This window comes from Polypterus senegalus, chromosome 6, assembly GCF_016835505.1.
Source record: "Polypterus senegalus isolate Bchr_013 chromosome 6, ASM1683550v1, whole genome shotgun sequence".
Taxonomy (NCBI): domain Eukaryota; kingdom Metazoa; phylum Chordata; class Cladistia; order Polypteriformes; family Polypteridae; genus Polypterus; species Polypterus senegalus.
The window spans coordinates 58,796,504-58,822,494 of NC_053159.1; the positions used below are offsets into that span (position 1 = coordinate 58,796,504).

The 25,991-nt window shown below is 40.0% G+C and overlaps 1 protein-coding gene across 2 annotated transcripts in view; it reads right to left on the reverse strand.

Moving 5' to 3' along the window:
* Positions 1-778: 778 nt before the first annotated feature.
* Positions 779-25,991, reverse strand: part of LOC120531055 (MORN repeat-containing protein 1-like) — a 428,485-nt gene continuing 403,272 nt past the window's right edge. For both annotated transcript variants that reach the window (XM_039756051.1, XM_039756050.1), the window contains one exon: positions 779-1,223. In XM_039756051.1, coding sequence (XP_039611985.1) covers positions 1,072-1,223 — 152 coding nt within the window. In that variant the 3' untranslated portion in view covers positions 779-1,071. The remainder of the gene's footprint in view (positions 1,224-25,991) is intronic.

A 25,991-nucleotide genomic window follows, 5' to 3' on the forward strand; every position in this document is an offset into this window, starting at 1 on the left:
TATACTAAATTTACCCTTAACAAGTTTCCAACTGTGTCCCTGTGTTCTTGATGAACTCATTTTAAAATAACAGTCTTGATCCACTGTACTAATTCCCTTCATAATTTTAAACACTTTCAATAATGTGACCTGTTAATCTTCTTTTGCTTAAACCGAAAAGGCTCAGCTCTTTTAATTTTCCTCATAATTCATCACCTGTAGCCCTGAAATCAGCCAAGTTGCTCATCTCTGGACCTTTTCCAGTGCTGCTACGTCTTTTTTGTAGTTTGTATACAGTAATCCAGATGAGGCCTCTCCAGCACATTATAAAGCTTAAGCCTAACCTCCTTGGTTTTGTACTCCACAAATCTTTCTTGTAGGGTATACTTTCGATTTTCAGATGTTCCATTGTGTATACAAACCTAACATTTTTACTTCCTACTTGTAATACTTTACATTTACTAACATCCAATTTCATCTGCCACAGATCTGCCCAAGATTATATACTGTACAAGTTCCCCTTTAATAATTCAATGGATTCTAGACTATCTGCCAATCCACCTATCTTGGTATCATCTGCAAACTTTAGACTGTTTTAGACCAGTGTTTAGGCATCGGGAGGTTGATTCTGGGTCACCAGTTAGGATCTCATGTTTATAGTTAGTTGTTAAATATATGTAGACTGAAATGAAAGTAACATAGCTTTCTTTACAGTTTTTGCACAGTAGCCATTAAACATGATATTGAAATAAAAGAGCTAGTAAAAATACAAAAGATAATGAGATCAGACACATATAACTAATAGTGCATCCATAGGACTTTATTGTTTTGCTATAATAATATCAGCAACTTTAAGGGCAGAGGTTTTGCTCACAAACCTGGGTATACGTTGGATGAAGTCAAAAACATGTTTGTTATTATAATCCTGACTCCAGAAATGGTCTCTCAATTTTGTACAAGCAAGGTCAGCAGGGTGCCAAAGATGAGGGACCCCAAGTCTCAGCATCAGCTATGTACTAATGCATAGGGGAAAAAATTATAAACAACTCATCTTAGGTCCCAGAGCTGTGCAGACATCAAATTGAAATGACTTTATTTGCTTTTCACAATGTTGGACTCTTTCTTGCTGGTCCTGTTGCTTTTGGTTTTTGAAGGGATCACTCTAAGTAAAGCAAAAGCTGGTGCAAGGGTACAACCAAGAAATGGGGGATTTGTTACTTCCTGGATGATAATGACATAGTCACCTGTAAAAAAAGGAAAATATAGAAACATTAAGACTGAATCTGAATTACTATGCTATTACAGGGAATTCTACACATTTCTTTGATCTGCGGAATGGGGCATTGCTTTATGGGAAATATTACAGCAACTTCTTTCTACAAACATAAAAAACCACATGTTAATACTTGATACAGGAGACACTGACTTAATAGAACAAGGCAAAACTTGCTAAATATTAAAAAAAAAAACACTATGCTATTTGATATACGGCATTAGGATGGAAGTCCTGAAACACTCAAAGTGGTAGTTAGGGTTTCTAAAAGTGTGTCACTACTGTCCATGGAAAAATATAACTTTCTTAAATTGTGCTAAGGAAAAAAGAATCTCCTAAATTGTGCTAAGGAAAAAGAATCTTAAAACTTTACATTGTCTGAAGTCATAAAAGGAGATTCTGGTCTAGTGACATATGTAATGGCAATGCAAAAGTACTTCTAGGTAGGAGAAAAAAAGGGTAATGTTATTTTTTTTATTAATATTTACAATTTACACAGTTCATTCAGAGTTTAATATGTATCCTTCATTCTTGAATGATGCTGATGCTTGTTATTCGTCAAATTTCAAAAGCCATGTAGTTATGCATTTTTAACAAATTTATTTTGATAATCCCTGAGCCCGGTGTGCCACGAGCATTATGCATTTACGTTATACTCTGCCACAGCACTGATTTATAGCTTTGTTTACTTGTTTTCAATTTCACTTAAATTTTTTGCATCATATAGCTACATGATAATGACATCACAGTTGGTATATGAGTGTGTGTACAGAGGAGATACCATTAACTGATTCCAATGTCCAGCTTGGAGACCATGTATATAAAAGATTGTGGTGCCATTTCTACATCCCTAACTCTGTGACCTAAAAAATAAAAATGTTTATTTTTCTTGTAATGAAACAGCAATCTAAAACACAACTTAAGATCAAGTGATTAGGCAAAATGAGTGCCACAGAGGCAGAGAAGCACCTAATGTCAGTAATGACAGTAGGGGAACTGCAAGTTGATATTCAATTCTTTTACACCGTATTCTTGTATAGCACTCTGTCTGCTGAATGCAGGCTTAGAACATTGAAATATATTATATGAAGTACTGTATAATACAATATTGTAAAATACAAAACCTTATAACACCTTCATAAACACATTTTCAGCCTAGCTCAATAGTTTGATCACAGTGACATACACTTAGTGGGCACTTAATACCCTTGATAAAATAGCCAGCTCCTCCAAATCAGCTACAACTCAGTATAGTGTGCAGAGCACGCAGTCATAGAAACAAGGGTTAACTTACTGGTCTACCAAACATAAGAATGGGAAAAACACAAGAAGAGTAATCTAAGCAACTTTGACTGTGGCATTATCGGCCCTCCAAAATTTGTCATTCACTCTACTTTCTGGTGTTAAGAGAGAATGCTGCAATAGACCAAAAAATAAAACATCCAGTTGCAGTTCTGTGGGTGAAAACACCTTATTAATGAGAGATGTCAGAGTAGCATGGCTAGACTTGTACAAACTAACAACAAGGCAATCAGGAATCAAGTAACAGCTCTTTAAAACAGTGCTGTACAGAAGGTCATCCTTGAATGTAGGATGAGTCTAAGACTGAAACTAATAAGGTACAGCAGCAAAAGACCATGCACGGTTCCAAGCCTGACAGCGGAGGTACAGCTGGAGATGTGATCCTCAAAATGAAATGATTATTAATTGGAAAAATGTCCCCTGGTCTGACAACATGCAGATGGCATTGGTTAACATATGAGAGAAAGCACACCATACTGCTTTGTGTCAACAATAAAGGGTGGGGATGGTAGTGTGATGATGTGGGGAATGTTTTCATGGCAAGCATTAAGCATCTTAACACCAAGTGTATGTCAAATGCATGCCAAAAAGTATCTAATTATTGCTACTAAACCACGTCCATACCACAGTTTATACACTTGTATAAAAATAATTCCAGCAGGGTAATGGACCATGTCATAAATCAAGTATCTTCTCAAACGTCTTCTATAAACACGTAATGACCTCTGCTTACTTCAAGGCCCTACTCAATCCCAACATCTCATACTAAAAGAGCACCACTGGGACAAAGTAAAATACAAGGTTTGCATTATATATGTAGCGAACAAACCTGCCAAAACCAAGTGTGATGCAATTAAATCACAATCAACCACAATCAACCACAAAAAGTGCTAAAAACTGTGATAAGCTAAAGATAACTATAAAAACCTCCACTACAAGTGTGTCTGTGGACTTGGCTTATCACAATGAGTTCTTACCAGTGCTTTATAAAGTTTGAACATAGTGCTACATAACCTAACATTCTGTTTGCCTTTGTAATGGCTTCCGAACACTGTCTGACAGTTGATAGTGTCGAGTCCACTATGACTCCCAAATCCTACTCATGAGGTGTACTTTTGAATTTTAGACCTCCCATTTTGTATTTAATCCTAACATTTTTACTTTCTACATGTAATACTCTACACTTATTTACATTAAATTTTATCTGCCACAAATCTGCCCAAGCCTGTATGCTGTCCAAGTCCCTCAGTAATGATTCAACAGATTCTAAATTATCTGCTAGTCCACCTATCTTGGTATCATCTGCAGCCCTAACCAGCTTATTACTTATATTTCTGTCCTAATCATTTATGTATATTAAAAATAGCAGTGGTCCTAGCATTTACCCCAGTGGAACACTACTTTTAACATGAGACAATTCTGATGAGGTTCCCTGCACCATCACCCTCTGCTTCCTGTGTCTGAGCCAATTTTGCATCCATCTACAAACATCACCCTGAACTCCCTCTTCTTTTAATTTGATGCCCAACCTTTCATGTGGCACCTTATCAAATGCTTTCTGAAAGGCAAGATAAATAATATCATATGCACCACTATGATTGTATCCTTTTATTACTACCTCATAGAATTCCAGCATGTTAGTAAAACATTACCTCCCTCTTCTGAACCCAGGCTGACTGTTCATTAGGTTAAAGCTGTGCAAACGGTATATTAATAAAAAAGAACCAAAGATGCTGAACCACATGTACTGCTTCAAATGGAAAAACAATTGGGATAATGTGTAGTCTCCTGCATGAAATGAGGAATTAAGACATTTCAGACTGGGAAAGTTAAAAGACTGCCTGGTCAATACCCATTAAAAATAGTGAAGTGATATAGCACAGACTTAAACAGGAAACCAGGAGCTAAACTGGAAAATTCAAAGGGGTTAAACCTTCAACACAAACTCTTAAGAACAAATGAGGTAAGCTGGTCAACTGTGGAATCACTGCATTTATTTTTCAGACCACTTCATATTTATGTTCTTTCATTGGGAACATTTAATTATTTTATCCGGAAATAAGCTGACATTTCATCACTTCTTTGTCAATATTCCATTGAGTATTTACAGCTGAAAAATATTATTTATTCATTTTATATTTTCTTTTTATTAAATAATTCCATAAATAAATCAAAAAATTTCTATACACAATTTTAAATCCCATCATTTTAACTGCCCCGTGGTCTTAAATACTACAGATTCAATCATGTAACATGATCTCAGAACAGCCCTTCAATTTGAAATGCATCATTCAGTGAGAAAGAAAAAAAAGACTCAGCAGAGAAGGAAAGATATATTTCTTTTGGCTGCTTGCTTAATATTTGTATACCTCAACTCTATTTTGTAAATCAGATCCAACAAAGCTCAGTTTTCAGGGACAGACAGAAATACTTAAATATCTTAATAAAACATTAAACAAACCAAAAAATAATGGCAATCTAGGTCAAAAGCCAGCTAACAGGATTTTACCAATCTGTTGCTCAGAGGCGGCAACTAACAGCTTTGCAGTTTTGGAAACTTGGTCTAGTAACAGGAAAAGAGGCTTAGGGCTAGAAAAGTGACTCGTTATGGAAAACATACTTCAGAGCTTTAAGGATCCATTGCATGCCAAGTGATTTTTTTTTTATTTTACAGAAAAGCTGGGGTAAAGAGACTAGAAATAACAACAAGACGAAATGTGTTTTGGAATTTTAAAAATGTTTTTTGCAAATGTCTTCTTCCTTGGTTAAAAATAATACTCCATTTTCAAACAGTTTAACTGCAGTTCTAAAATAAAAACTAGTGTTTAACACCTCTAAAAGACGTATTTATTATGTTAAATGCATATGTGATACTGTAAGTCTGTAAGAGGCCATTAAACTGTTCGAGGCCTGAAGACTGTGCTCTGTGTCACCCACCTTAAGGTGAAACCTAAATAAAAAAGCACAGACATTTGCAGAAAATTAAATTTATTTTTTTAAACAGCATTTTAAATATAGTATCTCCAGTAGGATGAATCTGACAGTAGAGACTGTAAGTGTCAGGACTTTTACCAAAACTTGGGTCTATTAAGGTTGATGACTTAAAGAATTCAAAGGCACTAAAGAGTATGTTGACTTATTTCCAGCAATGTTAATTTCTGTGATAAGAGATTTTTACACTGTAAAGCCTTACAAAATTGTGAAAATAATGACTCCTGCATGACATCAGAAACTAAACAACACTTGAAAAGCATTTAAAAACAAAGTAAGCCAAGGATTAAGAAAACATCCACTTTTAACCAGGGCAAAATTGAGGCAGATAACATGCGGAAGCCAGCTCTGAAAAATTTGGCAAGATATTAAAATGATGAGTGACCAAAATGCAAAGATACATAATTTCAGGGAATGTAACCCCCTCATTGCCAAATGTGACGCCATTAATAGGAATAACGTGTCATTTTCAAATGGAAAAGGAAATAACATTCCAATAATAACTGTATTAACTCGAGCAAGAATTAGACACTCACTCACTAGAATCTGCTGTTCTGCACTTGGTGACAACTAAAAAGCATGTGTTGTAAAAAATATTTCAAACTTTTATAAAATATAACAAGACCTAAATTGCAGAAAGCTTTAAAATTGTACCAGTTTTCACAAATTCTACAGGTACTCTGACATTTTCATAAAGACTTTTGAACAAACATTAAATGAGGCTGACCAACAAACAGCTAAAACTGCTTTGTATCTGCTAAATTTCTCCTCATTTATTATACTGTAGAAGAAAATGTTAGTGGTAATTTTTTTGATGGGGGAATTAACAATACTGCTGTATTACATCAATAAGACTTCAGAATATTTTGATTTTGTTAGGGTGGTATGGTGGCACAATGATTAGAACTACCACAATTCCAGGTTCACATTTCACTCCAGGTTGACATCTATGTAAAGACTACATGCTCTCTCCATGTCTACAATAGTTTTTCTCCAGGTATACCATGTTTTCTCCCATACCCCACAAAATAATGGTTCTTTAATGGTACTTTATTGTTCTCTGTACAACCATTGCTTGACAAAGCACACTTTCATTTAAGTAAAAGCTCTTTACATATGAAGTTGGTTCTTTCTACTCTAAAAACTTCTAATATGTAGAAAAAAAATGAAATGTTTAATGTACGGTAGGATATGTAGCTGGGCAATAACAGATTATGGGATTATGGAAAACTTGACTATTGCATGCAACAACAGTCCTTTTAAAATCATGACCCATTGGTATTTCACAAATCTGTTATGGATCCAAATTAATAAATGTTCTCTGTGGAACCTACATGTGGAATGGTCTTTCGGGAACCAAAAAATGATTAATCCATGGCATCACTCTGAAGGACTACTCTGGCACCTTCATTTTTAAGACTGCAGGGACACATGCGTTAGATTAATTGGCAATTCCATTTTGATCCTGCATGTCACTAGGTCCCAAGAAAGACTGGTGCCCTGTCCAGGGTTGATTCCTTATGCTACCAGGATAGGCTCAGGACCATGTGAGCATAAATTGGGTTAAGCAGATTGGAAAATGTCAGGCAGTGGTTACTAACTTCTACTGCAGTCCAGTATTCTGGATTCAAATCCCTCATCTGCTTTTTATCTGTACAGTATGCATGTTCTCTCCATATCTGCATGGTTTTTCTGTTTGTTCTCCCACATACCCAAACACAAATGCATCAGGTTGATTGTCAATTTTATATCATTCCTGTATGCAGGTTCACTAACAATTTCAAACTGTCCCTGTGCCTTGTGTTGAACATTTCAAAATTTTCAAGAAACACCATCTGTTTGATATAAAACTGGACAGTTTTATATTTAAACTATACCTTTTTGGGAGCATGTGCTGATTACAGTGCGTTGCCGCACCCACCACACAGATTGAGACCCAAATGGGTGACACCTCAGCACAAGACTGAACAGTGTGAGGTTTTTGCAGTGGCTGGAGTAATCCTGCAAACAGTAGTCAGTCTTGTTGATAATGCTCTGCTATTTGTTTTTTTTTTTGTCTCCGATAATAAACCTGTTTACAGTACCAAATAGGATCCACATTAAATATTACTAAGAGTACTTAATTTGGACCAAATGAGGTGGTACAAATCTGGATCAGCTTGATACATTTAGCAATTGAGCAATCTGAGATATTTGTATAAACTCTGAAAGAAATCACCATTTCGCGCAGAGACCCAAAGTTTCGCTATGTTTTGTCCTTTTAAAATATATTTTTGGTCTAAGTAAAATTTGTAGGTTCTGGGCATAAACCTGTCCTTATGGGTCCAAAAACAGCTTCTCAACTGGGTTTAGGTCTGGACTTTTGTTATATTAAACCATTCAGTTGTGAACTTGCTTATGCATTTCAGATCAGTATCTTACTTGCTCATTGGATGAGGTACTCATTGGAGACTGAGACGTACTGATGTGCTGACATCATCTTTGCAATACAAAAAGAAGTGTCTAAGGGTTTTTGTGTTCTGTGGTGTGAAAGTTAAATAAAAAATACATTTTTCCCTTAAAAAAATTGTATTATGGTTACCACTAAGGAACCGTGTGGGAATTGTTAAAAAGTATTTTTTCCTGTTTAGAAGGGTTTTTGACTTATTTTTATTTTAACTCGCTTTTTTGCTAATTGTACTTGTTATCTGTATTCAAACTAGCATCGATGAAGCAGGGCAGTAAGCAGCAGTAGAAGACACTGTCTTCTCTATAAGTAAATAACCAGCATCGTAGCGATGAAAAGTTATAAGCAAGAGAAACAACAATTCCTTAGAGGGGAAAAAAGGGCAGCAGCAGACTTTAAAGTGGTAAAGAGGAGGGCTCTGCAATACGAAGGCAGGTGGACAGCATTAAGGTGCCAATTAGGCACAAGCAGCTCTAGGAGCAGACAACATAGTAAGAAATTACCTAGCAGCAAATATTCAGTAAACAAATTTTTCTAGACCAAACAGTTCTTATAGGTCAGGAAAGAAGAGGAGTTAATAGGGCGACAGTGTAAGTGTTCATTAATATGAAGGATTACATTCAGTGAGAGGGCAGAGCTTTTAAGTAAGGAATGAGAAGAATGCAAAGTTAGGAGACCAGACAAAGAAAAGTAAAGGACAAAGAGCAGGAAGTTGAAGGGGAGAATATTACAACAGTTTAAGGTGTCAGACTGTGTAAATTTACTGTACTAGTTCTTTTATCTGTTTTTTTTTTGCTTAAACATTTTTTACACGTTTACCATTTAAGTTAAACTATTTAATTTTAATAAATAAAAAAATAAATAAAAACAAGCAGTTTTAGTAATCCAAAGTCAAATTTTAATAATGAGGCCACTGCAGTGCAAATCCTGTTGAATGTTGGACATTTTAGAGGATGGCTTGGAGGAGCCTATGAGGTCTATATCTGATCCAGCACCTCAATCTCTGGAGGAACTGGAGAAGGAGTTTTTGGCTGGCCTGTGTTGTAGTAGAGAATTGGCGGTCTTGGCCCAAGTGTCCGTTGGAGAGATAGTTTGCACCTCTAAGGTGGCACAGGAGGAGATTTCAGATCAGACAGGCGAAGATAGGTGGGTTATAGTCTCAAGGTGTAAGGTAAACAGTGCACACTGTCCATCATCCCCAGAATTGGAAGTCTTAAACCATTTTCAGGTCCTTCCAGACCTGGATGGTGTCTCTGAAGATTCTGAGGTGAAAGGCAGGCACAAGCAGGCCCAATGTGCCACCTCAAAATCAGTTACCAGAAACAGAGAGATAGTAGTAGTTTCAGACTCAGTCATCATGGGAATTGAAGTACAGGTTTGCTCCAAAGACAGAGAGTCTTGCACGGTGTGTTGCCTACCAGGGGCACAGATGGGACCTGGACGGGTTGATTGGCTTTTGGCCAGAGCGTGGGTGGATTGAGTGACCATTGTCCATGGTGGGATAAATAATATACATAAGGGTAGTCTGTCAGTTCTGCATTCCAAATTTAAAGAGTTAGGTGCAAGGCTGAGAAGCAGAACTGATAAGGTAGTCTTCTCCGAAGTTCTGCCAAGGCCACACGCCAGTCCAGGTAAAACTGAGGAGATTAGAGGGCTTAACATGTGGCTCAAATTTTGGTGTAGGGTAAAAGGGTAAAGGTTTATGAGGCACTGGGACTCCTTTTGGAACAGATGGGACCTGTTATATCGTGATGAGTTACATCTGAACTGGAGGGGCATCAATGAAATTCTTTCAGCATTTTAGTAGTAAAAGAACAGACAAGGAAGAGGTGAAGTGCATCAGAAATAGTAAAGTGGAATTAAAAAGTACAGACAGTGAAATAGCGAATGCTCTAAACTTATATTTTTCTGAGGTCTTCACAAGTGAGGAAGCACATAACCACCCAGCAGTAAAAGGGGCAACTAAGGAGGTACAAAGTGATTTAGAAATTGTTGAGGGAGAAGTACTGCTTAGATTAAATAGGCTGGAATGAAACAAATCTAGGGCCAGATAATATTTAGCCCCAAATTCTTAAGGAGGTTAGAGAGCACATATATAAAACAGTGACGCATATCTTTAAGAAGTCACTGTGCACTGGGGAAATTCTGAAAAACAGGAAAATGGCACATATTATTTCATTATATAAAAAGTGTGACCGGGAAGATTCACATAACTTTAGGCCAATAAGCTTAATATGCTTCTTTGGAAAATTAATGGAAGGAATTATTAAGGATAAGATTGAGCAACACATGGCAAGAACAGGAGTTTTACTGAACAGTCAGCATGCTAGAATTCTATGAGGAAGCAACAAAAGGATATTATTAAAGTGGACCATATGATATTACTTATCTTTCAGAAAGCATTTGATAAGGTGCCACATGAGAGGTTGGCCATCAAATTAAAAGATGTGGGAGTTCAGGGTGTTGCTAGTAGATGGATGTACAATTGGCTCATACTCATCAAGCAGAGGGATATAGTGTCAGGATCCCTATCTCAATTGGCTGACATTAAGCATGGTGTTCCACAGGCGTCTGTGCTCAGGCAACTGCTATTTTTAATTTACAGTATATAAATGATTTGGATAGGAATATAAGTAACAAGATGGTTACGTTTGCGATTATATTTAACTAGGCAGGTTGTCAGATAATATTGAATCTGTTGAATCATTACAGAGGTACTAGGACAGCATACAGGCTTGGGCTGATCTGTGGCTGAGGAAATTTAATGACAGTAAATGTAAAGTATTATATGTCAGAAGTAAAAATGTTGGGTTTGAATACACAATGGGCAATTTGAAATTGAAAGGACCCCATATGAGAAGAATTTAGAAATTGTAGTGAACTTGACACTATCAACTTCCAGACAGTGTTCAGAAGCCATTAAGAAAACAGAATGTTAGGTTATATAGCACAATATGTAGAGTACAACTCCAAGGAGGCTATGCTCAAACTTTATAATGCACTGGTGAAGCCTTATCTAGAGTACTGTGTGCAGCTTTGGTGTCCAGGCTACAAAAAGGACAAAACAGCGCTGGATAAAGTCCAAAGTAGAGCGACTAGTCTGATTTCAGGAATACAGGGGATGAATTATGAGAACAGATTAAAAGAGCTGAGCCTTTTCAGTTTAAGCAAAAGAACATTAAGAGGAAACATGATTAAAAATTATGAAGGGAATTAGTACAGTGGATTGTGATGGTAATTTTAAAATGAGTTCATCAAGAAACATGGGGACACAGTTGGAAACTTGTTAAGGGTAAATTTCACACAAACATTAGGGATTTTTTCTTTACACAGAGAACCATAGACAAATGAAATAGGCTACCAAATACTGTGGTAGACAGTAAGGACTTTTACACCTAGACTTGATGTTATTTTAGAAGAATTAAGTGGATAGGACTGGCGAGCTTTGTTGTGCTGAAAGGCCTGTTCTTGTCTAGTCTAATGTTCTAACACAGCTGAGTTACAGCTTCAAATTTAGCTTATTAAGAGATGCCCAAACAATTTCCAGATAAAAAACCTCTTTGAGCTTTTTCAGTTCTATGGTTTTAATGATTCTGTCCTCACCAAGTCCTCAAATTAGACACTTCTAAATTAGTTGTCAAGTAACATTTAAAATGTTTTACTTCACCTTTTTGGAGAGAGGGGTATTTGCCATGAAAACCATACTTATTCAACTTTTTTCTGATGGTAGAGTAATGAATTGTAATATTTATGATAGTGACACAAATATCCTTTGATTATCCAAGCCATTTCCTTGGAGACAGTTTTCCTGTTTCCTAAAATCTGGTTACCATTTTTTATTATTAAAACATGCAAAATTGATACAAATCCCTTGTAGACCACTGTTCAGACATTAGATAAAACATTTTTATATCTTTTTTGTATTTAGCAATCCCACCTATTAAACTAGGAACAATTGTATGGGTACATGTAGTTACAACATTAATGGGTAGTGACTCTCAGTGGAAAAAGGCATTTTTGAAATAATTGTGACAGTGATAAAAATTTAACATGAAAAAAATCTGAATTAGCAAAAGCTGCCCAAATTAGGGGTGTTCATAAGAAATGTAATGATTTACTTCATGAGATAGAAATACATAATACAGTGATCCCTCGCTATATCACTCTTCGACTTTCGCAGCTTCACTCTATTGCGTTTTTTTTCTCATACACGCTTACGTCACTACGCATGCGCTTTCTGAGAACTTTTATCAAAGCCCTACAATGGCTCCTAAATGTGCTGCTTTTTCTAAGCCTTCTGACAATAAAACTAAGCGCTGCAGGAAGATGCTTACTATCCAGGAGAAGGTGAAACTCTTGGATATGATTAAAGATGGCAATACCCTACAAAAGCCTCCTCACGCATATGAAAAGACAGAGCCAGCAACTGCCTATCAAGATGTTCTTCAGCCGCGCACCCAGACACCCACTGCCTAGTACTTCTTCACTGAAGACAACAACGCACCTGCTGAAGATACTGAACCACCTCTGAAGACTCTCCTACTGAGGTCGTACCTTCATAAGTTAGTGGTTGTGTGCAATTAAATGTACAGTACAATAATCTATAGTACTATAAAAAAGCGTTTGGGATTGTCCTTCCATCCCGTGAGTGCAAAGCGTAGCGGTATTCCGCTTATTACAGACTTACTACTTGCGGCTTGAGGTACGAAGCGACGCGATGTGAGCAGAGTTCTGATGCTGTCATCGTTCCCTTGCTTTTGTGCGCAATGTGCTGGAAAAATAGACAAAATTATGTCTCTGCAAATAATTAATGTTGATAGAGTACAAATGCCTCACCGCGTAGTAAATATCAGGGGAGATGGTGCTTGCTTATTCTCATCTATAGCTTATTTAGTGTATGAAACTCCGTCTTTAGCGGTACAGATTCGGGCTGACATTGTACGACTTTGGACAGGCACTTGAGGGGATAAAAAAAAACTTAGGTTTTCAGGAGATGTTATGAATGAGCACTTTGATGTTCTCATTCCCTACACTTACATGCCTGATGTACACATGGAGCGCACAAAATTGAGGATAAAAGTCGGTCGCCTTAAAAGGCGAGTGCGCCTAGTAATATGATATTTGTAACGTCTGTCTTATTTTCTCTTATTTTGTCTAATATATTGGGTAATACGAGTGTAATGGTGACTAAAGGGTGTTATTTCAAGTCTAGATGGCTTTAATAATGTTAAAAAACTTATTTAGAAGGTCGTAAACAGGTTTTCTATACTCTAACTGCGAAAATATTCGAATTATAAATAAAGAATCCTACTTCGCGAAAATTCATTTATCACGGTAGAGTCTGGAACGGATTAACCGTGATAAACGAGGGTTTACTGTACAAGAATAGTTGAACCAGATGTTTGAAATATGAAAATGTGTGCTTTAATATTAAATTATATTATATTGTATTGAATATTTTCAAATGCAAGAGAAATTTGTAATTTTTCACCCTAGAGGTCCATAGTGGCCTAGATCCCTAGTAAATGATCAAAAATAACATTATATTCATAATCACTGACCTTGAAATAGTCTAAAATGATACCGCCATGCATATGTTTGAAACTTGTCATTTTAATCCTCTCGGAGTGGCTCCTAAAGGGCTAGGACAACCAGTAAAGAATCAAAGGAAAAAGGAGTAACTTTGACCTCTTGTATCCCATTAGGGTGTGTCAGGGGTCAGTTGATATGTAATGTGCAAATTCAGCTGAAGACATCTATAGTTTACTCTTTATCATAAGGGTGTAATTTCTTGCACAAAAAATGGTCCAAAATTGCCTAAAATTGGTGTGTTTTGGGTCTAGAGGGCCAAAAATAGGTTTGAGCCCCAAAATGCTTGACATCCTGAATAACTTCATATTAAGACAAGTCAAATGGTAGATCATATGTGAGGGGTTTCTCATACCAGTGTGTAAGGAGGTGCCTGACAAACAAACCTGAAGTGATTTCAAAGCATTCATAAATAATTATCATGAAAATTATAAATCTTAACAACCAAATAATTAACTAACAAAAATTTTAAATTAGTGAGATTTCCAGTCCCTCAATGTACATCCTAACCAAATAAACCAAGGTTTTATACTTCATATATCTGGTGGAATCTCATAGAGACAGACCAACTATATACAGGTCAAATTCAGTAAGAACAAAGTGCTCAAACTGAAAGCATAATTAGTTATAATAAGGATGTTGTTATAATTGAATTGGAACATTATGCTGTCCTTCTGCACATACAGCTGACAACGCTGACCATGGAATGTTAAACTCAATGGCAATGTCTATTTTCTTACAGCTAGTATCAATAGCAGTGAGAAGTTCCAAAGTCCATAATGCCTCCCTTAACTTTCAAAAACGACACCTATTGTGTGGTTTTGCCTAACAGATTGACTGTCTGTCTTTTTAACCTTGAAAAGTTTTACATAAAAATATCATTATGAAAAGTTGAGAAGATGAAGTTCACATTCTCAATCATTGCATATATAAATTTGCAAGCACTAACTTAACTAAATTAAAAAAATTGATTTTTTTGTTTTTTTTTATAAAAGATTATGGTGTGCATGTGTTCATAGGTTAAAATCTCTGTGAATTTATGAAACATGTTATAGTACTAGGATGTTGTACCATGTTAGCCATTATGAATGTGGTGAGAAGTCAAGCAAAATGACACCTTTTATTGGCTAACTAAAAATAATACAATATGCAAGCTTTCGAGGCCCCTTCTTCAGGCAAGATGTAATACAGAAACTGGAGTTCCCTATGTTTATATACACACCAGGACAGATACAACATTGGAAAACCTTTAAGTAAGACATCTTAAATGTAAAAAATTAACAGACCTCTTCAGGGTAAGATTCATTAAGCAAGAGAGGAGAACAATGTATAGTTTTCCAATGTTGTATCTGTCCTGGTGTCTATATAAACACAGGGAACTCCAGAAGAAATGCATGTGTTTTACTGCTTTATATGAAAAATGACTTAATTGTAATTAAATTTTGCAGATAAAATGGACTTCGCTATAAAGAGCTTTTTTAACCTTAATTGTATTGGAAATTGACTATTTCTATAAAAAGAAAATACAGTAATCCCTCCTCGATCGCGGGGGTTGCATTCCAGAACCCCCCGCGATAGATGAAAATCTGAGAAGTAGAAACCATATGTTTGTATAGTTATTTTTATATATTTTAAGCCATTACAAACTCTCCAACACTGTTAACATTATTAGTGCCCTCTAGACATGAAATAACACTCTTTAGTCAAAAGTTTAAAATGTGCTCCATGACAAGACAGAGACGAAAGTTCTTTCTCACAATTAAAAGAATGCAAACATATTTTCCTTTTCAAAGAATGCGTGTCAGGAGCATAGAATGTCAGAGAGAGAGAGAGAGCACAAGAGAAAAGCAAACAATCAAAAAATCAATACGTGCTTTTGGGCTTTTAAGTATGCCGAATCACCGCGATAAAGCGGCATTCTTTAGAGGAGCATCCGTATCCTTTAGGCAAACAGCCTCTGTGCAAACAGCCCCTCTGCTCACACCCCCTCCGTCAAACAAACTGAGGAAGCATGTACATAAATTAAAAGACCCATTGTCCGCAGAAATCCGCGAACCACCGAAAAATCTGTGATATATATTTAGATATGCTTACATTTAAAATCCGTGATGGAGTGAAGCCGCGAAAGTCGAAGCGTGATATAGCGAGGGATCACTGTAGTTAAAATGAAAGTGTTCTAATGGAACTTGACCTATAAATAGTATATATATATATGCATTGATAAGACATTCTGGCTTAAACATTATTCAAAGCGTGTGTTGTAAACTTGTAATGTTGGCAGTAATTGCTGCTGCCAATGACAGAAAAAAGGGTAAGAGAAAACAAACTGTACCATAATTAGTGCTCGCTATCACCAGAGTAAACATTTCTTTGGTCAGCTAAAGAGTGCCACAGGACAAGGTCTGATGATCTGGCGTCCAGTTGTCTTCAAACACAGGATTCTACATTTCAGAATCTAGTTACTCCAGACCAGGGGTTCCCAACATTGGTCCTGGGGACCCACTATGGCTGCAGGTTTTTGTTCCAACCAGATTCAGAATCAGTGACAACAACTGATAACACTGATCAAATTTCATTAGCTGTTTTCTCTTCCTCTTCTCTTATTCTACATTCAGAAAAGCACCACAGCATAATTTTCATATTTATAAGACATGTTGAAATATTTCTATTTTTGCTGTAGATTTAAATGCTTAACTCTCTTTCATTATATTTCACCCTTTCTCTGTGTAGTTTGCTCCCTTCATTGTGTCTTAATAATGACAATTCAAAACTAACAGATGTCAGGGATGCCAGGGGCTATGACCCGGCCGGGACGCCAGGAGGGACCGGAAGAGGGTCAGGGCCCGGCCTGGATCACGTGGGGTGCGCCTTCCGGGTTGCTTTGGGAGCCACGGGTCAAGGGCTTGGAAGCTCTTCCCTGTAGGGGCCCGTGGCCACCGCCAGGAGGCGCCCCAATGCCTTGGGGATTTGTTTCCCCAGCACTCCTGCCACACCAGGAAGTGCTGGGGAAGACTGGGGACGGTGCCGGGAGCAGCGGGAGGACAGCCGACACTTCCGCCACGCTGGGCGTGGCCAGAAGATGCCGGGAACACCTGGGGCTCATCCGGGTCCTCCATAAAAGGGGCCGTCTCCCGTCATTCAGGGCTGGAGTCGGGTGGAAGGAGGACGAAGCAGTGGAGAGTGGAGGCGGCCCGAAGAAAGGCATTGTGGCCAGGACTTTGTGTTTGAGTGTTTGGGGTATTTGTGCACGTGACTGGGTCTTTGTGACCATTGATTGGGGTCTTGGTGACCTTATCATTATTGTAAATAATTTGTAAATAAACGTGTGGTGGTGTCAAAACAACATGTCCGCCTGTCTGTGCCCGGGTACCGTTCACATCTGGCGTAGTCGGCAGGATGCTCCGCCTGTTACAAGGCGGAGACCTGTACAAAAAATATTGTTGTGGGCGGCCGGTGCAGCAGGGACCCCACCCACGTACGCGGGTGCTGCGTGCACACAGCCCAGCGGTAAAGAACCCCACGGACCGCCAGGGATCCGCGGGAGGGCCGTTATTCCCTGAAGCGGGCGGGCGGCGTGCATTGGAAGAGTGCAGCGGTCTCCGCGGCGCGCCGTTGCTGGGCGCCGGGGCGGCATGGCGTCCAGAGAGCCACGCCGAGGGCGTTTCCTCGGTATGGCGGGACCTGGGAGGTGAGTTCCCTGCCTATCGGCAGCCGGCCCTTGGGGCGGGCGTGTGTTTGTTTTCCAGGCAGGGACCTCCAGGATCCGCGTCAGTGGCGGGCGCATGCTGGTTTCGCGGGCTCCGGCAGCACAGCGCAGCAGCGAGGGCTGCGAAGGAGGAGCGCTGCAGCTCGAGGGCGCTGGCAACAGCAAGGCTGCCGGCAAGCACGTCGCCGCCGCAGAAAGGGAGCCAAGATGGCGCGGACGGAAGTCCCTCCCCTGACAGGCACGCGATTGGGCGGTGTGTCTTGCGTGCCCGCCGATGACTGTAGAGGCGGGACCAGGGAATGTCCATCACGGGCAGGGGAGACCCGATTGGGCGGAGGAGAAGGCCCACAGGAAGTGGCGGCGTCGGAGGCCGACAGTCAGGTAGGCTCAGCGTCGGTTAACTTCCTGTCTTTGCGGCTGCTTTGGCGGAGCTGGGCGTCCCTTCAGCCCGCCGGGCAGCGTGTGTTACAGGTGCTATGTGCCCTCCGGGCTGAGGTGCTGGTACTGGAGAGGAAGGCGCTGGGCGCTGAGAACGTTCATTCGACAGCGGGGCGGCGCGACGCTGGAATCTCCAGCGGAGAGGTACAGCGGAGGCGGTGAGTACAGCCGACTCCGTAAAGCATATGGGAGGGCTGCTGAAAAAGGCTGTGAAGACAATGATCAGTTCGAGTAAGCAGCCCTCCGACAGGAGTGCGGCGCCGCGACTGCATCTTGGCGAGGGGAGTCCGTGAGGAGCTGAAGGGACACGGGCTGCTAAGTGCCCGGGTCCTAGCGCCCTCCGCCCGAGTTGGCTGCGGTCTTGCGCCGCACTATAGGGACGCAGAGCGGGACAGAGGCGCCTTTTATTCCATAAGGGTCTCAAACCGTCAGGCGTCCCAGAGTGAAGGAGGAATAAAGGGCTGGGTGCGATTCCTCCGATAAGGTGAGCAGCGTTGCTGGGTGCAGCGTGTGGCTGGCTGCCCTCTGAGAGAGCAGAGGGAATCCCTGAGGCGGCGGAGAGAGGCGGGCGGTGCCGGCGACTCCATCGTCGAGAGGGACACGGAAGCGCGGAGAGGGTGCCGATCAGGCAAGTGCGGGGTGCGGTTGGAGGGCGCTGCCCGTGCGTGGCACGAGCTGGGTGCTTTGGCAGCGGTTCTGCCCTGTGTTCTCTTTGTAGGGGCGGACCCGGGCGAGTTGAAGGAACCCTTCGGCGGAACAGCCCTCTGATGTCGGGCCGTCTGCAGAAGGATCTCTCTGTCGGTGCGCAGGTGCGCTCGCAGCTGGAGGAGCCAGCGGGGAACAGTGGCTCAGAACAAAGGCGTGGAGGTCCCGGAGGGGGTGCCCCAAGGAGGCCCGGGGTGCCGGTAAAAGGGGAGCACAACCTGTGCGAGGCACAGGGATGCACCATGGGTTGGTGTCTGGATTGTGTCTCCGCCCCTGTCCCTGCTAGGAGTGCGGGCCGGACCCCGGCTGTCCTCGAGTGGGGCCCGTTTCGGAGCTCTGCTGCCCTCGCGGGACGGGTCGCTCTTACCCACGAGTGGTCTTCGCTGGCTGTGGGGCACTGTCAGGGATGCCAGGGGCTATGACCCGGCGGGGCGCCAGGAGGGACGGAAGAGGGTCAGAGCCCGGCCTGGATCACGTGGGGTGCGCCTTCCGGGTTGCTTTGGGAGCCACGGGTCAAGGGCTTGGAAGCTCTTCCCTGTAGGGGCCCGTGGCCACCGCCAGGAGGCCCCAATGCCTTGGGATTTGTTTCCCCAGCACTCCTGCCACACCAGGAAGTGCTGGGGAAGACTGGGCGGTGCCGGGAGCAGCCGGGAGGACAGCCGACACTTCCGCCACGCTGGGGCGTGGCCAGAAGATGCCGGGAACACCTGGGGCTCATCCGGGTCCTCCATAAAAGGGGCCGTCTCCCGTCATTCAGGGCTGGAGTCGGGTGGAAGGAGGACGAAGCAGTGGAGAGTGGAGGCGGCCCGAAGAAGGCATTGTGGCCAGGACTTTGTGTTTGAGTGTTTGGGGTTTTGTGCACGTGACTGGGTCTTTGTGACCATTGATTGGGGTCTTGGTGACCTTATCATTATTGTAAATAATTTGTAAATAAACGTGTGGTGGTGTCAAAACAACATGTCCGCCTGTCTGTGCCCGGGTACCGTTCACACAGAGCAAACACCCAGGCAAACAACAATGAATCATGAAAGGCTGCACCTACTTTAGTGTCAGCCCCGCCAATTAGTAAATAATGAATTAAACAAGTAAAACACCTGGAAAAGTAGAATAAAAATCAAGATGAAAATGTTACAAAGAGAGAAAAATACATTATTCCCATATAACTGCTTGATACATTAATATATATATATATATATATATATATATATATATATATATATATATATATATATATATATATATATATATATATATATATATATTGTGAAACCTGGCCCGCACAGACAGACGGACAACATTTTGCACCCAACACACTTTTATTTACACTATTTACAAGTTTAGTGCACTCACGCAACCCCAGTGCCTCTGCACCGATTTCCCCAAAGTCCAGGGCCCACAGTTCTGTGCCTTGCTTCCTGGCGCCTCCTGTCCTCGCTCTCCAGCTCAGTCCGCTTCCTCCCGACTTCCACCAATGACTGGAGGGAGGCGGCCCCTTAAATAATGCCCCGGACGAGCCCCAGGTGTTTCCGTCTCTAGCCACGCCCAAGCGTGGCGGAAGTATCGGCCGTCTTCCTGGCAGCTCTCCGGGTGCCACACAAAGTCTTCCCCCCGGCACTTCCTGGTGTGGCGGAAGTGCCGGGCTCCCGGGATAATTAGGCACCGGGGCGCCGCCTGGTGATGGCCACGGGTCCCTACAGGGCTGGGCTTCAAAGCCCTGTACCCGAGGCCCCCTGCCTAACCAGGACGGACGCCCCCACTCTGTCTGGAGGAGGCACTCGCCCTCCTCCGGTCCTCCAAGGCGTCCCGGCCGGGCTGCCGCCCCGACCGGCAACCGCACGGGATAAACCGGCATCGGGCGCCGCCTGGCGGTGACCACGGGCCCCTACAGGAAGGGCTTCCATGCCCTCAACCCGTGGCCCCAACAGAACCAGGGCGGGCGCCTCGCGGTCTGGAGGAGGCACAAGCCCTCCTCACGTCCTCCTGGGCGTCCCGGCCGGGCTCCAGCCCCGGCCGGGGGCCACAATATATATAATTTAACTTAGTTTTCTAATTTCTATATTGTTCCCAAAACACAGAACTTGGGAAATAACACATCACTTAATTAGCCCAGGAGTCCAATTAAGAACAGAAGCTGGCTACAGTGTGTCCCCAGGACTGGGTTTGGCAATCCCTGCTCCAGACCCTTGATTTGCACCAATAACACGCAATGATACATCTCTTTTCAGCTCAGCTCACTTATTGTTTAAAGAGGGTGCTTTAGATATGTTTGGTTCATATCCCTGAAACAAAATCAAACCAGAAGTATCTCCTCTTCACGTCTATATGTTACTACTTGCTTTACAGATATATCGGACAAAAACAGAAATAAAATAAGTTTTTGGGTCAGCACTAGAAAAGGTGGAAGTCATTTGCAATGCTAATCAGATGTCAGGTATACAATCAAACTCATCTATATGTACAGCATAGACTCCTGAACCAAAGTTCCATATCAAGAATAGGCCTCTCCAACTTCACAGTCCTCTCAGCTGGAGTGACTCAAAGGATGAAAGAATACTCACATGAGCACGGCTGGGGGCTGTGAAATGTTTAGTCTTTTTAGACAAGGTGAGTGTGGTACTCAAAATAGTGCTGCTTACTGACATTCTAGTTTAACTAGGAAAATTTAGTACTCGTGTGGAAAATGATTGAGACAATATAGGTGGAATGAAGAATTAAAAACTTATGACCAATTTTGCATGGATATTCAATTTCTTTGAAGAACTGTCAACAAAATCCCCATATTGCAGAAGGTGTCTGGTTGAAATGTACTTAATAAGAGAACTCCTTGAACCAAAAGTCAATGACTGCTTTTGTAGTTGTTTTATCTAATGTGCAGTCATATGGCTCGTGTCACTCAGGTAAGAGAGATGCTAAGCTGTCAGCCTACTCCTATTGATGAAAAGATGAACTCCGACAAATGAAATATGTGCTGGAGCCCAGATAAAAAAACAGATAGTAAGGGTATCCTAGAAAAGACTAGCAGATGTGTTGATTCAAAAGAAGTTCAACTTTAACTTTCAGAATTTCTTTTGTCCTATTTCATAGAGTTAGAAGGATACAGAGACTAACTAAACTTCATTCACGATCTGAATAGTGGAGATATTTGTAAGAAGCTGTAAATGAAAACCAGTTAATACCTCACATTACAGTAACCCTTTTACAATTCGGAGTACACCAATGATGAAGGAAGCTGTCATTGAAGGATGCCTTGGATGGAATAGACTCCTATTCAAAATAAAGGCCTAGGTGAGATTTTGATAAGTCATTCAATGTCTCTGGAGAGCTGCAAGGACACCGTCTTGTGTGCGTTCTCAACCAAGGTGGTGAAAAGCTGATTATTCAGAAAGCAGTGTTAGAAACATGAGGTAGTTTTAGGTACATTTCTGCTGCAAAGTTTACTACATTGGCAGAGGATCTCTGTAGTAGCAAGGCTACAGGTGAATGAAATTCACCCAGAAACACTGAAATTGCTGAAAAATTAAAGGGAGGCATGGTAAACATGCTTCTTCGAAGTTCCATGGAGACCAAGGAAAGTACTTTTTTATTGCCAATTGTAGTGTTTGCTCCCATGTTCAAAACAAGGGACCAGAGTTTCTGCTCCATCTACTAAGAGATCATACTTCTTAGTCTCCCAAGAAGCAGAACCTAGGAGGCTCTGAATGAGTTACATATATATATATATATACAAGGAAGAGATGATGGAGTGGAGAAATCATCTAAGACCTAATCTGTTTATAACAGCACAATGCGCCTCACCAAGATGAGATGATACAAAATATTATGTGATATAGTTTAGTCAGCCAAGTATGTTGAATGATTAGTTATCATCCATATGCAGCATTTCTGTTGTGTTTTCATCTTTTTCAGTTTATAAAAAATGATGTTATCATGAAATATTTTTTGTTATTTTTGTCATAACAACTACACTGAAACTAATGTCAGTACAAATAAAATCTACTTGTCAATAACCAATCCCCTCACTGGGAAAATGTCTGACACACACAGTGCTAATTTTTCAAGAAGCACTCACATTTCAACAAATTATTATTTTAGCTTGCTGTAGCTTTTAAAATTATCTATGCAACTTTTTATTTATCACAACTAATGTTCCCCGTAAGCCCCTTGAGGTGTGAATGAATAAACAGTATTTTAAAGACAATGCTATAAAAAAGAGTTTCAGCATAGACTTTTAAAAAATGTATAATACAGTACTAAAACAGTTTAAAATGATAAAAATGATTTAAATGTTAAAAAATGGTGCCACAGTTATAGTTAGAAAACAAAAATGACAAAATGTAGAACAACAGAATCCTCCCATGAATGCCAACCAATTTCTAAAACCTTCTTCTAGAAAATAGGTATGTATGAATGCCATTTTGGACAATTACCTAGAAAATATTAAACCCAATGTCATTTTCTAAGGCCATTGGCCATTACAGGACCCAATTTAGGGAAGAAGGGCCTCAGTTTCAAAGAGGTAAGGGGGTGGTGATTAGGGAACATGAGGTGGTGACCACCAAATTATCCTTAATAGGTGGCCAAGGAAAAGAACAAAGATGGCAGTTGAGTTAAGCCATGTCCAAATGGGGCATGGTGTAAATGCCTAGTGGTACAATTCAAGATAAGTGAATGCCATTCCACCTTTCTGCCTGTTATGAGTTACAATTAAATGTTGTAGTATTCCAAAGAAACATGGATAAAACAGGTCTGACCTCAGACCAATATTTAAGTTGGGGAAGGAAGTATAGCACTAATACCATTAAAATGAATATTGTCACCTGTATTAATGATAGCTAACATTAGTATCATTTCCTGTATTAATGAGATGAAGGTTTGATGGACTGGCAATTCTAAACTTACCCTGTTTTGTATGTAGGTGTGTTTACTCTGTGATGGGTTTATTTCCTGTTCATGGATTGTTCCTGCCTTACTCTGAATGCTTGATGGGATCATACTCTGGATAAGTGGGTACAGAAATTAGATGGGTGGCTAATCAAGAGAAAATAGACATAGCCAGCAGAAGTAGAAGTCTTTCACATTCTACAAAACACAGTCATAATTAAGAAGCCCATATCATATGCAAATGTGGAGACCTTGATGTCCAGGTATTCAAACATTTTAGTTAAAGAGATAGAAAAAGGGAAAACAGATAATTGGCAGAGGCAATTTAATGGAACAAGGGCGGATCTGGATCAGCTTGTTATATAACTGTACAGGACTTCAAAAGAGTTAAATTGATCAAGGACACAAAGAAGATTAGAATGTGTATTACCTAAAAAAGAAGGATGTCATCAGCATATAAAGAGATTTTGTGAGCATCATTATGAGCAATATATAGAGTTATGAGATTCATTTAATAGATTGCTATGGCGTGCTAATGGTGAGAGGCTCAAGAAAGTGGAGTTAAAGAATAGGGGAGATAGAGGGCAATATTGTTTGGGGATTAAAAAATTTGGAATGGTTTGGACAAAATAACTTCATGTACTTAAATAGCTGGATCTGTAACATTATTCACAGCTGAGCATTAAAGTTCATTAAGGGAATTCAGTGATAAATTGTACAGTCATTTGGCTCCTTACCTAATTCACAGTGGTATTAACTAAAGGATACATTTTAGATGGGTAGATATTGCAATTTAGTATTTGGAAGAAGGGGGAGGAATACAATTCCCCAAAAATGGATAATACCTCCAGGGGTATGGCATCTTGGCTAGGGCAATTCACTTTTACCCACTGAATCTAGTTTCTGTTTAAATTAATTTAAAGCAAGGTATGAGTCACACAGCTTCTAATTGAAGATGCATGAACACAATCAAAGAGCAAACTGTTAAGTTAGACACAGAGCAGGTAGACAGGGGGACTTGTAAGAACCAAGTTGGTATGACTCGTGAGCACTAAATAATATTATACAATATAATTATACAATATATTTCTTTTCATGTAATAATCTTTATACACTGCAGAACACACATCAAAGTGTATTTTTTAATCTTGCATTGTATTTAAACTATTCAAGGACATGCAATTTATTAATTTATTTATTCATTAAGAGTTAAATTGTACTGATAACTTCACAGAGTATCTTTTTAAACAATACATTAATTACAACTAGATTCTTTAAAAATGATTAAACCATTTTAAAATGAAATTGCTACTAACCAGAAATGTATTTATTTTTTAATAGACAATGTTTTTCATACGTCAGCTCAATCATACACCTACTGTATTCCAGCAAAAACTAACCCAAGTGTCCACAGTGTCAGGCTCATGGAAGAAATTAAATCCAGACTCAAAACCTAGCTTTCCAAGAAAACCCAAAAATAATATATAAAAAAGAGAGAAATTAAAATGCTACACCACATATTAAAAGCATTTACCCAATTACCAAATAATCTGCGTCTTAATGTGGCTGCTGACTTGACACGCAATACCTACATAAAATATTCAGATTACCTGGTATTACATTTTTGATATAACTGCACTGAGAAAAAAAATAGAATTAAGTTTATTGCCACCTGTTATTCAATGACAAATAGTTCCAAGCCCTGAACACTGAATTGGCATTCAATACAAAAAGAGTAATTAATGATTGTGTTTAATGTGTCTAAGTAATCATGAGAGATTTTATCTGGGTTTTCACATATATTACAGGAAGGCAGTGGGAACTGTATAGTCTAGCCCCCTTTCTCTTTGTCCCCATGTCACTTTGCGCACACAGAGAATCTAATTTTCCTGAAGGGCTGTGTTTTCAACTGTCACATTCCTCTGACAGCTACAGTTTATCTACTTCTGATATGCACCTAAGCAGAAGTCAAAAGGATTTCAGATTTTTCAGACACACCATAACCTGAAAAGTAAAATAATTTATAGCAATTACAAAAATATAAAAAACAAAGTAAAATATATAAACAGTACAAACATATACTGTATGTAGTGCCCCGAATATGTAACCCACATTTGAATATATTCAAATATATACCTATTTTTAGAATAAGTATTCCAAACTTAATTATGACTATTGTGAGAGCACTGCTTAAAAGAAAATAACTGCCAAACTGCACAAGTTATGTTTGGGATCAGCACATGCACTCAAGTTTAAGGGAATACTGGCAGTTAAGTGAGGAAAATTGAAAACATTCACTGAGTCATCATCTTAAACTCTACAAATTAATAGTTTGAAATCAACCAACAAATCTCAGAACAACCCTTTCCCACTAAATCCACTCACACAACTAGCCTACAACAATCATTAATAAATATACCTCCATAAATGTAGATTGGCCACATAAATGTAGATTACAATGCCATAAGGCACTGTGTGCAATAAACTAACAAGCCAAAAAATAAATGACTGAAAAAGAACAATTACCAGAAAGGCAATCTATACTAATAAACGGCAAAGCCCTCACTGACTCACTCACTCACTCACTCACTCACTCACTCACTGACTGACTCATCACTAATTCTCCAACTTCCCGTGTAGGTAGAAGGCTGAAATTTGGTAGGGTTATTCCTTACAGCTTC